General features: G+C 40.9%; 1 protein-coding gene across 3 annotated transcripts in view; it reads right to left on the bottom strand.

The window, feature by feature from the left end:
- The window catches only part of LOC133984086 (intermembrane lipid transfer protein VPS13B-like), a 325,432-nt gene that overhangs the window by 69,622 nt on the left and 239,556 nt on the right, over positions 1-16,254 (bottom strand). For all 3 annotated transcript variants that reach the window (XM_062423340.1, XM_062423339.1, XM_062423341.1), the window contains exon 38: positions 11,970-12,365. In XM_062423340.1, coding sequence (XP_062279324.1) covers positions 11,970-12,365 — 396 coding nt within the window. The remainder of the gene's footprint in view (positions 1-11,969; positions 12,366-16,254) is intronic.

Consider the following 16,254-nt stretch of genomic DNA (forward strand, 5'->3'; position numbering starts at 1 on the left):
AGGGTTCACTTGGGGTAAAGCAGGACAGATCGGGGTTTGAGGGAGAGATGGAAAGGCGTATGAAGGGAGCGGGGGAGGAGGTGATAAATGAGGAGACAAATAGACATAGACATGGAGGGAGGGAGAGCGTGCGAGAGACTGAACCAGAGGGTGTCAGAGAGTGAGAGAGCTAGCTATGATATGATGAAGATATGATACACATGACTACTTAACATCTTTCCAGGCTTGGTAAACTGACTAAAGAACATCGTATTCAGCATTAGAGCCCAATAACACCAAGGGGGTTCCAATGAAAGAGTGCTTCTCTTTTATAAATCACTCAGTGGGAAATATTATACTGGGATGACTCATTTCTCAAAGGAAAGACGTTGTTGATACAAGTTGGCAGTTTACCTGCTAGTATCTTCTGGTGTTGCGGCAAAAAGAGAGCTGTTAGAGATTACCAACTGAACTGTAGAGATCAGGTTTATTTTCATGGCTAGGATTTATTAGACAGCATGAGGGCACTCCCAAACTGGCTTGTTAAATGGAGTATCTTTCATTCACATCAGCATTGAAAGAGACACAAGCACATGCATCTTCAGAGCAGATAGATATTCATTTTGTACATAATCCAGAGTACATAAACATGTGCCAAATGTCTTCATACATACATACACACACACGTAAATGAAGACGCATAACTGTGCACACCCAGGTGAACAAGTGGAAACAAACTCACACACACGCACACACACGTATATATCAAAGCATTCTCTTCTGTCTCACCATGCGTCATTTACAGCCCAGTTGACCACAGCATCCTGGTGTTAAAGCCAGCAACAGCAGCCAGCATGCTCAATAATCACCCTAATTGGGAGTGGTTTTAATGAGGGGGAATCCCTTTCTTTCCTCATCCTATCCTCCATTCTTCCATCCAGGCAAGTCAGACAGACATTTCTCCACCATCTCTCCATCCCTGTCTTAGCTCTGTATGACCATATTACCAGTGTGTAATTTTGCCTTCGGAGATGCGTCAGCAGACAGCCCAAAGACATTACACTGCTGAACTGTGAAGTATTGCCATAGGCAGGGAGGAGCGGAAGGAATGTTAAAAAAAAAAAAAAAAAAGGACCTGAGAAAATATTTGAGGATGAAGCAGGCGGTACCTGTGTTTGGTGTTTTGCTACATACACTATACAGTAGTATTTATGTAACCTATTACAAATGAAAACATAAAATGATGAGAGACAATGGGGAGAAAGAGAGTGATGGATGCAAAAAAAGATAGATATGGACACAGACAGAAAGAGAGAGAAGAGAAGGACTGTGATTGCTTAATGATTGGGAAAAATACAAGAGCAGCAGCGAGTAACTGGAGAGTTTTGACCTCAGACGCGTGGTTGCGGGAAGAGACATGACAAATATTGAATACCAGTGAACCGACGGTTATCTTCCAATCACGCCTTCATACAAGGACACCTTATGAGACAAACACATGAACACAGACACAAATGTGCACACAAGCTCAAGAAATACAAACACTTCTCACAGAAAGTAAAAACTAAGTATCATAGCACGGGAACAAGAATATTGTGTTATGTCAATGTCAACCATGTGGTTGTCTAGTACGCAAAAGAAATGCACAATCACACCCACACAGACATACACTGGAGCAACTGGACATCTGTTGTTTTGGGGGTATTCAACATGGATCCAATTCATGTGTTTAAGGTTTAGGAAACTGGCTTATTGGGAGCTGAGTGAAACTGATCCTGACATATTAAAATGGCACAAACACGCATAGATACACTTTAATACTTTAACACATTGTTTTCATGGTTACAAAAATAGCATACTATAAATAGTAAAACACAAACTGTTTCACTGAAGTATTGAAAACACAAACAAAACATCTCTGCTTTAAATACCACCATTTAGCCCCAATTAATGGTTTCTTTGTACATATCCGGGTCCTCTACATATTTAGTGACTGTCAATAACTGCAGACACCAGAGCAGTATTTTGCTAATACTTCTTTCCATGGACATTAGTGAAACAACCACATATAAATTCAAACACTTTGCTCTTATATTGAAACATGGAAACCCAAAAAACTCTCATTCACAATGACACACGGTACAAATACACAAACAGTGGGCATGAAAAGTATAATCCAGAGGGTTTGGTCCATGTGTGTTGTTGACTGAGCTACAGTAAATTATACAATGTCAAAATGATAAGAAACTTAATTGGGAACTAACTTTGATCGGGCACAGATCTACACACACTAGCTTACACCTGGCAGCCAAAACAATAGCCTGCCCCCACCCTGCTCACAGTGACCAGTCTGCTTACTATTGATGCCTCCAGGATCCCAGCCCCAGTGACAATGGCTTCCCCTTGCCATCCTTTTCCCCTGGTGCTGTCCATTACTCCCCCTGCTGGCCATCTGCTATTTCCACAATCGCTGTGATTTGCAATAACTGACCTCCCCGCTGTTTTTCTATTAAACCTCGTAGGGTAACAAATATGTGCAATTCATGTCCTGTTTTCTGTATGCCCATTTCCTCTCCCTATGCTCTGTCAACAAACAACTTTGGCCCCTTGAATATGACATCTCTTAGTAATAAGTCTTTTATCATTAATGATTTTATTGTTGTTAATAATCTGTATTTTTTTGTATGATTACTGAGACACCAGGGGACACTGTTCCCCTGATTGAGGCTATGCTCCTTGGTTTGGTTTATTCTTATATTCCCAGGGCTTCTGGAAGATGGGGTGGTCTAGCTGTATTTTATAAGTAAGGTCTTAAATGCCATCCTGTAACTTCTGGTAATTTTATGTATTACTGGCCCTGCCCCCATACTCTGAATCTTAATTTACAGGCCTTCTAAATCTGTTAGTTTTATTTGATGTGCCTAAATATGACAGGGTGGTTATTATTGGTGATTTTAATATTCATGTATGTTCCTTCCCAATCCCTCAAGTCTCCTTTTTTAGATCTTATACACTCTTTTAACCTCATTCAATCTGTTAAAGGGGCCCAACATTCTCAAGGTCACACATTAGATTTGTTTCTCTCATCTGGTCTCTCTCAAGTGTGGTCTCCCTCAAATTTTGTGGCTATGTTGGTAACTGACCATAAAGCTGTTGTTTTTTAAGTTCCACTACAGCTTTCTATTCCTTGTTTCCACCGTACAACACATTCATTTTCCCAGCGCTGGTTCTGCAGCTAAATTCTGTAATACATCTTCCCTTGATTCTGCATTCATTCCTCTCAATCCAGATGCTCTGTTAAAATTCATTTAATGATCAGAGTCATCCACCCTCGACCATACTGCCCCATTTAAAACTAGGAAACAACAATCAAATAACTTTCCCTGGTTGAATGTGCACTAAAAAGACTCTGAATGCACTAAAAGACTCTGAATGTGATTGGAAGGTATACAAGTCGGAAATAGAACGTAACACCCTTAAAATATACCTTATCGGAGAGCAGTTAAGAATGAAGACTGGTCTATTTCTGAATTAATATCCAGAAATCAACACAATCCTAAAGTTCTGTATAGGGTAATTGGTTTAGTTATTGATGATCCGTCCACTTCTCCTTCTGTAACTGACTGTGAGATATCCGAAAGAATATTCATGCTCATTTTGTTAATAAGGTTGAGAGTATCAGGCCCCAATCCAGCCAAACCCATTGTTTTTATTTCTCATGTTAGTTCTGCCTCTTTTTCCAAGTTTTATCACATCTCAGTGTTAAAGGTTACAGTTTGCCATATGAACTCCTCCTTCTGCATGTCAGACATAATCCCCACTAAACTGCTTAAGGAGGTATTTTTCCACTGTTGGCCCTGTTATTTTGCAAATTTTAAACAATTCTCCGGCTTCTGGTGCTTTTCCAAACGGTTTTAAGGACGCTATTAGTCATCCACTCCTGAAGAAACCAAATTTGGACGCCCTGTCCTAAAGAAACTACAGAGCAATCTCTAAATTGTCTTTTTTTATCTATGGTTCTGGAGAAAGTAATTTCATCCCAACTAATATCTTTCATGAATAATAATAGTGTTTTTAACTGTTTCCAGTCTGGTTTTAGAGCACTACACAGTACCAAGGATCCACTGCTGACGAAGGTGACTGCTTGACTTTGGTTCTTTTAGAATTAAGTGTTGCATTTGATACAGTCGATATCATCTTGCATCGCTTAGAAACTTGGGTAGTCCTCAAGGGTGCGGCTCTCAGCTTACTACGTTCATGCCTCTCCAAAAAACCTTTTCCATTGCTCTGGGTAATACTTCCTGGATGGCTCAGTTAAGTTGTGGTGTCCCTCAGGCTTCTGTTCTAAGCCCCGTACTGTTTTCTATATACATGCTGCCACTCGACCATGTTATTCAGAAGCATGATGTGCTTTACCATTTTCATGCTGACAACACTCAGCCTCACACACATTAGAACTTGCCTCTCTGACATTATATCCTGGAAGTCACATAACATCCTTAAATCTAGTGACATTTAGTCTGAGATCTTTCTATTCGGTCCTCAAAATTTCATCAGCTTTTTTGCAGCTAATCTGGGCGATCTGTCAAATAATATTAGGCAGGCTGCAAGGAATCTCTGCTTTGATGATCAGGTAAAAAAAATGTTGTGAAGTCATGTTTCTTCCAGCTCAAGATACTCTCTTAAAATGTAATTTGCATAAGTCATTTTTATCAGTTGCTGATTTACATTTACAAAATGTTGTCCATGCTTTTATATATTCTTAGCTCGATTATTTCAACACACTTTATTTAAGTATCAGCCAGGGCTCCCACCACTGTGTCCAGTTGTTATTACTATTACTGAAAGAAAGACGCAGGATCACATTACCTTGCCTCCCTATATTGGCTCCCTGTTAAATTTTGCATTGATTTTAAAATCTTATTACTCACTTTTTAAGCCTTTAATGTCCTTGCACCTATGCATCTCTGACTTATTGACCTGGTATGTGCCCTCTCAGCCATTAACATCCAAAGATGGAGCCCTGCTGGTTAGTCCCAGGTCATGGTTGGTGTCTAAGGGTGATCAGGCATTTGCTATTAGAGCTCCCATGATATGAATCTCTCTGCCTGTTGAAATCAGACACACTAGTTTACTAGCTTCTTTTAAAACTCTTCTTAAAAGTTGTATCTTTGTAAAGGCTTTTGGAAATGTCTGATAGATGTTTTTATTTGTCTGAGCTTATTCATTTTATTGTCCCTACTTTGTTTTCATATGCTTACACTGGTCTTTGTAACCTTGTTAAGAAAAGTGCTATATAAATAAAATATATCCATAAAAAATATTATTATTTAGATTATTACACCTGCATATCTTATGGTAGACTTACTAGTAATCCAGTGCACACAAGCACATCCTCCACAGGCTAATGTACAACTTATGACACCCGAGGAACGAAGTGGGTGGTGGGGGGATAGGGTGGATGGAAATCTTCCTAAAGTGAAATACATCTCTGGCAAACGCTTGGGTAAGATTAGAAAGAATCAGAGACTGATTTACCGTGTCGGTTTCTCCCTGGCAGCCGTTATCTGACCACTGCCTGGCTGATTTATACTCCAGGACGTACTGGTATCAATTAGGAGAAACCTAAAGGAGTCATTACCTAACTAGCAGAGGCCCCCGAAGACTGTCTGGGATGGTAAGAGTAATAGAAGTAATATACTGTCACTCACCACAGAAATACACTATTCACTTACCACAAGACCACTATAGGACACTAGAGGAAACTGGTTTCATAGTGGGGGACACTGTCGGCCAACATGGCACAGTGCAGGGAGCTGTGCGTCATCCAAGCCGTTACAAATCCAGTAAGCAATGAGTGTTGATTGGTTACACATGGGCCCAATGACAGTTGCAAAGCATCTGCAGATTATGTATAGATATGTGTTGATTTGTTTTCAAATTCGACTTTAAATTTGATCTTTCTAGCATGACATGTATGAAGATAATACTGCAAGTAGACAGAGCTTGCTGTCTTTCTCCCTCTCTGTTTGCTCCAGTGGTCTGTGTGTGTGTGTGTGTGTGTGTGTGTGTGAAATGTTGCAAGTAGGACATTCACTGCCCAGCGGGAAAAGAAAAAGAAACCGAGATTGGCCTAATGTTACATTAACCTGGCAATCTGATGGTCAGTAATGGATGAAATAAAGCCCTGTATTACTAAAAGGAAGCTTTTTAAAATCCCTGGTGACTCAGTTAAGTCTTCTTCATTATAGAAACATTATGACCTTATATGACCCATGACCGTGCTGTGATAGTTAAGCTGGGAATGAAGTTTAGACATTTCTAGCCACGTTCTTCTGGCAAGTTGAGCATGATATGGATAAAAACGGAAAGCTCATGGTTTTGGCTCTAGTTTATGTTGGTGGGCTGCATTGCCTCATTCTCCATAGACCACATATTACACAGTACATGTACAATTCTACTGGGTTGAAGTTGTTGAAATAAATTTGATACGGTTGCATTCCGAAAGCCACCAAGGTGTCTCAAAATATGAGCTTTGGATATTTAAAGGTGAACTCCACCTATTTTAGACACCAAAGTCAGTTTACAGGTCATGGAGAGTACTGCTATGTGTAATAAGTTTAATAAAAGTCTTTTCTGGCTCCTGAGGGAGCTGTGCAAAATCTGATGAATTGATGTTGACAAGTGATGTCACTTGAGTCAGCGTCAGTTGCGGCTGAAGACTACAAGTTTTAAAATGAAACAAGCCTGGGGGTGTGGAGTTAGAAAGAAGGTCACCAGATCTCTGTATCCCACTCCTCATCTCTGCTTGAGGCTAGTGGCTCCAACACAACATTAGCCAATACTGGCATTACACCACAGTATCGGTTGGCAGTTGAGTTGAATTGTGGCTAATGTGTGTACCAGGTTTAGACATGGAAGAACAACATGTGGAATAAAAAAGACAATATCTCTGGATGCTGCATCAATTTTGATCCTTTTTTAAAAACTGTCTATTGTGTGTCTGACAGTGTTATGAAAGTGCAATAATAATCAGCAGAAGACTTTAGCAAAATACTTCTATCTTGATCTTTGCCTTTAGATAATTTACTACAACAATCTTACATGTTTCTCTTACATCTTGACTCAGCACCCATGTGTCAACAAATACCTTGCTGGACAGTGTCTTCTCGCCATCTCTTCTCTGTGACATATTTCTATTATTAATGCAGTGAAAACTATTTAATAGCTCAGTTGGCTTGCCAAATCACTGCAGGGTGTATTTCCAAATATAAATCTCTTTAAGTTTGGCTTTTCCCAGCTCTGCTCTTCCCAGACTATTGAAAGAGAAATCATATGATAAATGGAAAAGAGTGGCTTTCTTTCAGCAGAGTAAACAAACTGACATGACTGTAATTCAAAGATTGGCCCGAGAAGCAAAATAAAACTTGAAAAACACAAAGAGACATAAATAAATAATGTTTAGTTTTCGCTTTGTTGCACGAACAGAAGTTTTCCTTTACAAGTGTGCTGGAGTAAATCACCGTGAAGAAGCGGGGGGTCCACAGAGGCACAGAAAGCTTTGTGAGTGTGAGTATATTGTTGTATGCTTATGACAAAGTGCGCACTAGTCTGCCGGTGTGTGTTCTTAGGAAAATCGGGGGCACTCTATGGACAGTCTGATGGAGAGCTGAGAGATTAGGGAGGGTCTTGTTTCATGGACCTTAAGACATCTGTTCTCTCTCTCTTGCCCGCCTCCCTCCTTTCTTTCATTGAACTATAAATGCCCCCCTACCTTGGGGAGTGGTGAGCCATGGACGGAGGGAGGAATGCGGGGCTTCCACTTGCTTTTCATTAACACAGGATCTGGTAACACACCTCACTGTCAACCTAATCCCCTCTCTCTCCATCTTGTCCCCTGGCAGAGGGGGGCTGCCATGACCAGGTACAGAGCCCCAGATGTTCCATGGATGAGGGGGGTGGATGACAGGGTCTTCAACCCGCTGCAGCTATGGATGTACGCTGATGAAGACAGGGTGGGGTGGGGGTGAGCGGACTGACATATACTGAGGAGACCCCTGTTACTGCTTGCTTTCTGTCTCATTCTTTCTTTTTCTTCCTTTCCCTCTACTTTCTTCATGTTTTTGTCCATCTTTCTTTTTCTGTGACCTTCTGTTTCTTGACCTCATTTGCTCTTTTGTACACAAATGAACACATTTTCTGATGTTCTTTCTGCTCACTTACATTTTTTTCTTCATGTTTCATGTTACATATATGATCTAACTTCTCCTTCTCGACTCACATTACTCTCACTCAATATCATTAATTTTCCTCTTTTTTTCTTTCACTCTCTGCATCACACTCCTGCTTCCCTTCTTTCGCAACTCTTACATTTTCCTTCCCTCTTCCTCCTCCTTCTCTTCATGTTTTTCCTTGCACACTGGTATCATTCTCGGGTCTGCTGTGGTCCATCAATCTTTGTCTTCCACTGAGGACCAGCGGAGCAACAACAGCAGCAACAGTAGTGGTACATACTGTAGCAGTAGTAATACTACATTCTCCTGTCTTACATCTCTCATGTACAGCCTCTCCCAGGGGGGTCATTCTCGCTGACTTATTGTGGCAGCTCAAACGCTCAGCGTTACAGGACGAGAATCCGAACCTTTATCTTTGTAAAATTCCAAGGTATCCTTTTTCGGAGGTATGGAGTGGACCGGAGAGGCCGGAGTGGTGAGTGATGGAGGCAGGGCAGCTAAGGCTAAAAGTCGGCAGATACATCTATTGTCACCAACGATCAGTCTGCGTAATTGGAGACAGTTTGTCTCCTTTCAATGGCAACAAATCTGGAAACACTATGTGAAGAAGCCCTTGGGGAAAATAGCTGTGCTGGTTGTGACAATGATCTATAAGTGTGCTAAAGTTATCAAGAAACAAAAAAAGAAAACAACTGGGCCAAGACAAACACTATTCAGGAGGGAAGATTTTGACATTTGCTTTAAAATACCAAATCCCACGCAAAAAAAAGATCCTTTTTTGGGGCATTTGGTGACAAAACTTCATAGTCTTTCACATGCAACATGTACAGGTGTCTTCTCTCCATGAACTTTCAGCATGCTTTCAAGCACGAGTCAAACAGATGAAATATCAGGACCTATAATGAGATCTACATAGAGTGTCTCGAACCTCACAGGTATTTCAGAGAGCTCTCAAACATGATGTATGAGGAGCTGAAGAAAACTTTTGCAGCTTGTGATGACAGCATTAGTTTTATGGCGGTTATTATACTGTCTTGATCAGAACAGACGTACGTGAAGTTATGCTCTTACAACCAGTAAGAGTTTGCAGCCAAACTGAGGATGACTGATCCAATCGACGTCAATAAACACCGCTGGTCTACATCCCAACATTTTTATTTGTGTCCAGTCAAACCGTAATGTCTGAGAGCAGCAGTGGCTTTGTTTCAAGGTGCTGGTAATTGTGGGGAAAACCATGTCTATGAAAAGGCAGTTCACTGCACACTAATCTCTGTTTCCTGTGTTTACTATAAACAAAGAACTACTATTAACAAATCTCTGGTGAGAAGTATTACTATGTGTAAAGGAAGTACAATCACTATAAATAGTAAAGTCATTTGAAAGCAAACTGAGTGGGAGGGGATTAGCTTTCATATTAGCACAATTGTCTCTAAGTCCATTTCTTTTTCCATTGCATTGCATACGCAGTTTCAACAGTGTTTATCGAAGTCAACACATCAAAGATGGATGAAAGCTGAAAAGCTGGTGAAAATCAGTGCAGGGCAGCAGCGCAGAGTATTGTGTCACCATGCAGTTATGCAGATTTGAGTAAACAAAGTGTAAATTGTTTGAGGTTTTAATTAAAATTTTCGACAATCATTTTATCTGAAGTAACCCTATATAACAACATCTGTAAAACAGATGCAAGCACTTAGGGAGCCGCGTTCCAGCTCTGTCCTTGTCCCTCAGCAACATCAGTCATTAGGGAATGTGTTGCTCAGCGGCACTGAGGTACAAACTGTCTACTCGTGAGTATTCCTTCTTATCTACTGCATGTGGCAGGTCAGTCCCTCGCTCTTTTTTATCTTTCTGTTCCATCTGCTTTCCAATTGGATGACACGCTGCAAAAATTACAAATACTGAAATGCAAACCAACAGATCCTTGATCATCTGTTACAGCGCGCAGGCTCACACCCAACGGCACTAAGAAATTGGACGCTTTATAATTTACATTAGCATTAGCAGTTCTGATTGTCATAATGGAAACATTGTGATGCCTCCTGGATAATAGTCAGTGTTGATGAGGGCAGGGTTTGGTCCTGACATGAAAACAAACATCTCGCTCGCACACACAATCATACATAAACGCATGAAAATATCTTTGTCTCTCAGGAACTAATACACAAATACCCCTGCAATCAGATACACACTCTCAAAGTTTCACAATAACTTTAGATCCAAGACTAACACAAACATCTCACTTTACAGTTTACTGACAAAGCTTGTTTCTGGCAGATGGTGGCTTTGCTAGCATGTGTAAAGAAACATCTAGTGTATTCCAAATCAGACTGAAAGCAATACTGGTATTTGGTTCCCAACCTTTGTGTGAGTAAATGACAGCGTGTCAAATCTTCCAAAAACGCATCACATATTCTTCAACAAACAAGGGTGGAAGCTGGAAAATTTGACTTAGTGCTACATAGTGGGATACTGATAAATTCATAATTTCATACATATCAATCTGAATGAATAATAAATATAAACATGAGATGAAATGATTACAGATCTTCAGTTTGTTTGTCTATATACTGACATAAAATAGAACAACCTGTACCCATTGCATTTTTGTATTGGATATTTGAAGCTCTGTGTAACTGTAATTTATTTTCAAAGGGGCTTGGATCCGTTCCTGTTGGCTCACACAGCGAAGTTGGTTACTAGACAAATGACACACCACAAAAAAGCATCTACATTTAGTGTTGTGTGTTACTAAGTCTTAAAACTGTGGTTTCTTTAAAAGATGATAAAATCTGCCAAATGGGCTGAGGTCATTACAGTTGTTTCAAATGTAGCTCCACCTGTTTCAAGAATTTCCTTAAAACAAGTGGCAATACCTTGAAATACAGCAGAATAAAGTGGATCACATCACTGGTTTGATATTTTAACTTTTCACTTTAGAAAAAACATGTAACAATGAGTCATTTAAGGCCAGGCCCTTGTTATTTTAGAGGGATACAACACGGGTCAATAACAGCCTCTGGTTTCTAAGTGAACTTACCTGATGACTAACAGAGATGACTGCTCAGGGAACACAACTAAATCTTTTTCTTTTTGTTGGTGGTATATTTTATTACTTTAATTAACTATTGTGGTTTTGTGTTTCTGGTTTAAACCTGAAGATGAACACACAGTCTCTCAGGATCTGAAGAACTATATGATATATTAATATTAAACAATCCTGTTGTCTTCCAGGAGTGCAACTTGTGTCCTCCCTGGTAAAAAATGACCCAGTTTGGTTTGACTGTTTATAAAGCATAAGGTATAAATATCACAGAATTCTGTGTTAGACCTATTAAGCCAACTTCATTCAAACTTAAGATAAGTTTTGCATATATTTTTGCAAATTATAATAGGCCTCATTTCAATGAAATTATACCTCATATTGTGGTAGTGGTGAGTGATTAACGCCTGTTGTCCTCCCAGGTCAAAATTGACCTGAGGGCAACAGGAGGGTTAATATTTGGCTGATTAGGTAACAGCTGCCAAGTAAATGTTCATTTATGTGCTATCTTTGGTGCTGTGAACCATAGCGCCGGCATATGCCACTGTAGAGTTCAGTCAAACACAATTCATTCAGCAAACTGTGGAAAGTGTGCTACTGAAGAACAATGACCATTACTCATTGTGCTCCTTGGACTATAAATCAGTCTCTGCCCACATAACCTCCATGTCACATTCTTTAGTTTCATCTTCTCAAAAATGTTTGTTTGTACTCACCCTCTATCCTCGGCCCCGACTTCATGTTCAGACTTCCAGTCATAGCTGACACTGACGCTGTCACGCTGGGCCTCATTGGATGCGCCTCCGTCTCCATGACTACTACAATCTGGGCAGTGTGGACAGAGACCTTGTGGAAGGACAGTGCCGCGGTCTCGATGCCGCTAGTTTTGCCTAGACACAGGGTCTGATGGTGGGGGTATGAACGAGAGGGAAAGACCTTGGGCTGCGTCTTCATAGGGGATGAATGAGGGGTGGAATAAGCAGATGGTGGTTTGCTAGAGGTGTTCCACGTGTCGTTTGGTAGGACTTTCTTCAGGTAGGCTTTGGCCTGCTCCAGCTTTGCCAGTGTGGGGTTGATTTTCAGGGGGCGTGATAGCTCTACGTTCAGCTCAGCTGTGGAGACAAAAATTAGGGAAAGCAAAGATGAGAGACTACAAAGGGCGATGAAAAGAGACAAAATTACATTAAAAAATAACATTACCATTGTTTTCAAAACGGGTCTGTCAGCAAAATTATACAAAGTACTCCCTATGTGGACAGTTCCTGAGCTGTCTCTAAGAATAGGGGAGTATATATAATGTTCATCCTGTCTTGTATTTATGAAGTAGTGAGTGATAAAGAAAACAGGACAGGAAATAAAGGGAGCAATGCTTTCGGGCAGGTAATAAAAAATACATTTATTACTGGGGAAAACCAATGTTACCTCACGACAGAGTAGTACATTTTGAGGTTAAACATGCATGCAAACACTCCCTGGATGTCTTTGGGGCTCTCCAGGTGATCCAACTTTTATGTTTTTGTATTTGCAAATGGGACATTGACATTTTATTTAATTTTTTTTTTTTTTTTTAAGATTGGCGATATAGTGACAGACTGTTTAGTATTACTAAAGTGCTAAAGCAGGACCTCTTAAAATATGTTAACCCAGGACACAAATGAAATAAATCCAGGGTTGGCCAGGGTCCTTGCTCTTTAAAACCTACTCTTGTCATTTGAAAATCCACCATAAACTGAACATTATCCATTTGGGGGTTTTAAGAAAAGGCAGGCTTCATCAGTGTCCTACTGAGAAAGATCTGCTGCTATCTAACCCACGGGATACTGCATGGTACCACGTCTCATAAATCAAATGTTGAACTCTTCTCTTCTTCTTCTAATCACTCAGCTTTGCATGCGAGGACGTGTTAAAGGACAGCTGTGTCCAGTATCAGTCTCTTATATGTGCACATATGCACACACAAAATGACTGGCTCTCTCGCTCTAACATCCTAACGTGACACTGCGGAATAGCAGAAGAGAATCTTTCCTTCATGCCAGCCACATAAATCCAAGCCTCCTCATCTCTCTCCCGTTCAACCTCTTTCTCGCTCTCTGGTGCACTGCAGCCTTCAAACACTTGACTGGAATTTACAGAGACACATGAATTAACTCAATGCCGTTTTACACCACTTCCATTATCCCATTTTTCCACTTGGTCATGATGATGGGAGAGGGAAGCGGCTGAAAACAAGCACAGCTGTTTTTCATGGTCTCATCAAGGCACCAGTGTTTAGAGGCTTTTAAGGGTTTTAGGCCTCCCGTCTGTCTCCTTCCCAGGTAGGAGCACTAGATGACATGAGTGGGAGTGCTGCCAAGACAGGCAAATGTGCATGCATATATGCATATGTGTACACACACAGACACACACACACACGCCCTCAGGATTCTTTTTCATTTAATCCAGTGGAAGTGAGGCACATGGTCAAATGGAAGGATGGCTGGAGAGAGGAACTGGAGGAAAGATAGGTGGAATTTGCTGTGCAATGTAGCTTATCATTTCCACTTGACTTATCACCAGGAAACTTTCCAGCGGTGGAATAAATAGCCTGCATGCAGCTGTTCAATCCAGGTTCCTCTGCTCCCCTCCCCTGTTATTTCACCATTTTTTTTATTTCCTCCCTCGGTTTCATGTAGCCCATCTTTCTGTTTCTTCTCTCCTCTTTAATCCTTTCTGTCTTTTACTTTTCCTTCACCCGTCAGCCTAATCAACCCCACCCCAGCTGTAATCACGTGAAGCTGTCTCTCATCACCCAGTCAGGGCCATTGCTGAAGCCTGAGCCTTGCCTGACTCTCCACGCAGTGAGAGCTGGTCCTGTTTAACGATTGTCCCCCCTTCCTCAGGTCCTTTTTTGCCCCCTGCCCTGAAGAAGCATCCTACCCCCACACCTAGCCAGTTCTGATTTATGAACTGGATAACCTCTGAGAAACTCACCTGCCCCTGAGTGAGTAAAGCAATGGAAAGAGCATGCTACAGTATAACTCAAATTAACTTTTACTTGTGTCATCATGAGAAAAATCTCCCTGCACTTTTAGCAGCACGTGATAACACATTTATTGTTTTTCAGTAGACAGTGACTACAGTATTGTCTCAAAAAACAGAAGTGGGTTCAAACAGATTCAAATCTATATAATGGTAATTGGTAATAGAGATTTTCAGAAAGACAGATACAATAAGTCAGAACCTTGTCATGATTGTGGGAGTTATCTCTTTTATTAGACCTACCACATGCAGCTTTCTGCATCCACATGGATGTATTACTGGGCAGGGAATGAACCATTTGCTTTTATACTGCAGAAGCACAACGGACAATAACATAGCAACATGTTCCAGTTAATTGCTTGTTAACTCCACTGTGTGCTTGCAAGGATACTATAATTTCCATCAAAAAGGATGTATGCCTGCTGCTGCCTAAAACTATCCCAATTTATAATAAATGCAAAAGAATAAATAAAAAAATAAAACCCCACCTCTCAAAAAAGTCATGAAGTAAAGCTAATTTATTAGTTCTAAAATCATAATGCTTCCTCCTGGCTTTTCCAGCAACTGATACAGCTCAGTTTTACAGCAGTGGAGTAATGTCAAAAGATGAATCTTTCACAGAATTCTAATAAAATCACATCGCAGCATTATATGGCCCCATGTTGAGTACATCCGTGTCATTTTGCTGAGTTCGGTTGTTTCTCTAGAGCTGATATGCGAGTATGTATGAGACAGCCTTTACAGTGATGTTCCATGTGGTTTCACTATTCAGGCGAAGGACGCATAAAAAGAGGAAACTAAAACCTCACAACAGGAAAAGAATTTAAAAAAGAAAACGTAACTATTTACAAGCCATGACAGACTTATAAGTTTTACATACTGAGCTGCAAATTCCTATATTCGTGGATTAAGATGTAACGCAGCACTGCGATAAAGACTTTGAGCCCCTTTTCACCGCCACACCTCATGAAAATGAAGAAGTGAGAAAGTACCTGGAAAACCACAACCATTTTATCTACATCTTCACTTTGACAATTTTATTTAACACCACTTTCAAATGTACCTGTTAACCTTCTGTAGAGCCAAAACAGGCTGGAGGGTTTGTTTCTTTTAAAAAGAAGGAAGGAAATATCAATAATTTAAAGAAAGGTGGTGGCACTTTCATCGCAAAGCACAGGGAGCCAAAAGAGGGCTTTTCCAGCAGTGGCATTCATGCACGCGCACACACACACACACAAGTGTTTTTATTGGGAACACCTGAGCTTCAGCCGTAAGACTAACAGCTATTTTAAGGTGAAGACTGTCAGTGGAAGGCCTGTGCAAAGAGCGGGCATCGAGCCTGGAGGTTGAGAGGTGGTGTTGGTGTTCACATGCCTTTAAAGAACAGGCCTTAATGTGAACAGGCTGGGGGGAATCATAGACTGGCCCTTCTCAAGTGTCAGCCTCTATTAGCACCGGAGAAAGTGGGAGATCAAGGTCTGACAAAGGCACACACACACACACACACACACACACAGACACACACAGACACACACACCTCTGCAAAGTGGTGGAGGGAGATCAAATATGCTTATTACCCAGGTTACCGTGCCTTTTTTGGCAAGGTCATGCATGACGCCGTCCCCACTTTGAACCTGGTGTTGGGTATATGTGTGTGTGTGTGTGTGTGCAATCACCACAAAACATTGTTTTCATTCTCACCCCACCTTTGATTCTCTGGCTGACTTTTACGCTTGACTCTTGACAGCAGAAAGCCTGTGTCAGACGCAGGTGGCAATGTGTCCAATTACACAGAGCTTGCAAGTGAAGGGTATATGTGTGCACGGCTGTGTTTTTGCGCGACCAATAATGTTTGAGGGGTATCTGTAGAATCCCACTGTCACAGAAAAAAGCCTCATACCTAGTAAGGCCACTGACATGAGCCTCTGATGCCATCTGATTCGAATTAGAGTGGTTCTGGATGGTTCGGAGGGGCACAGGCTT

This window comes from Scomber scombrus, chromosome 7 (assembly GCF_963691925.1).
Source record: "Scomber scombrus chromosome 7, fScoSco1.1, whole genome shotgun sequence".
NCBI lineage: Eukaryota > Metazoa > Chordata > Actinopteri > Scombriformes > Scombridae > Scomber > Scomber scombrus.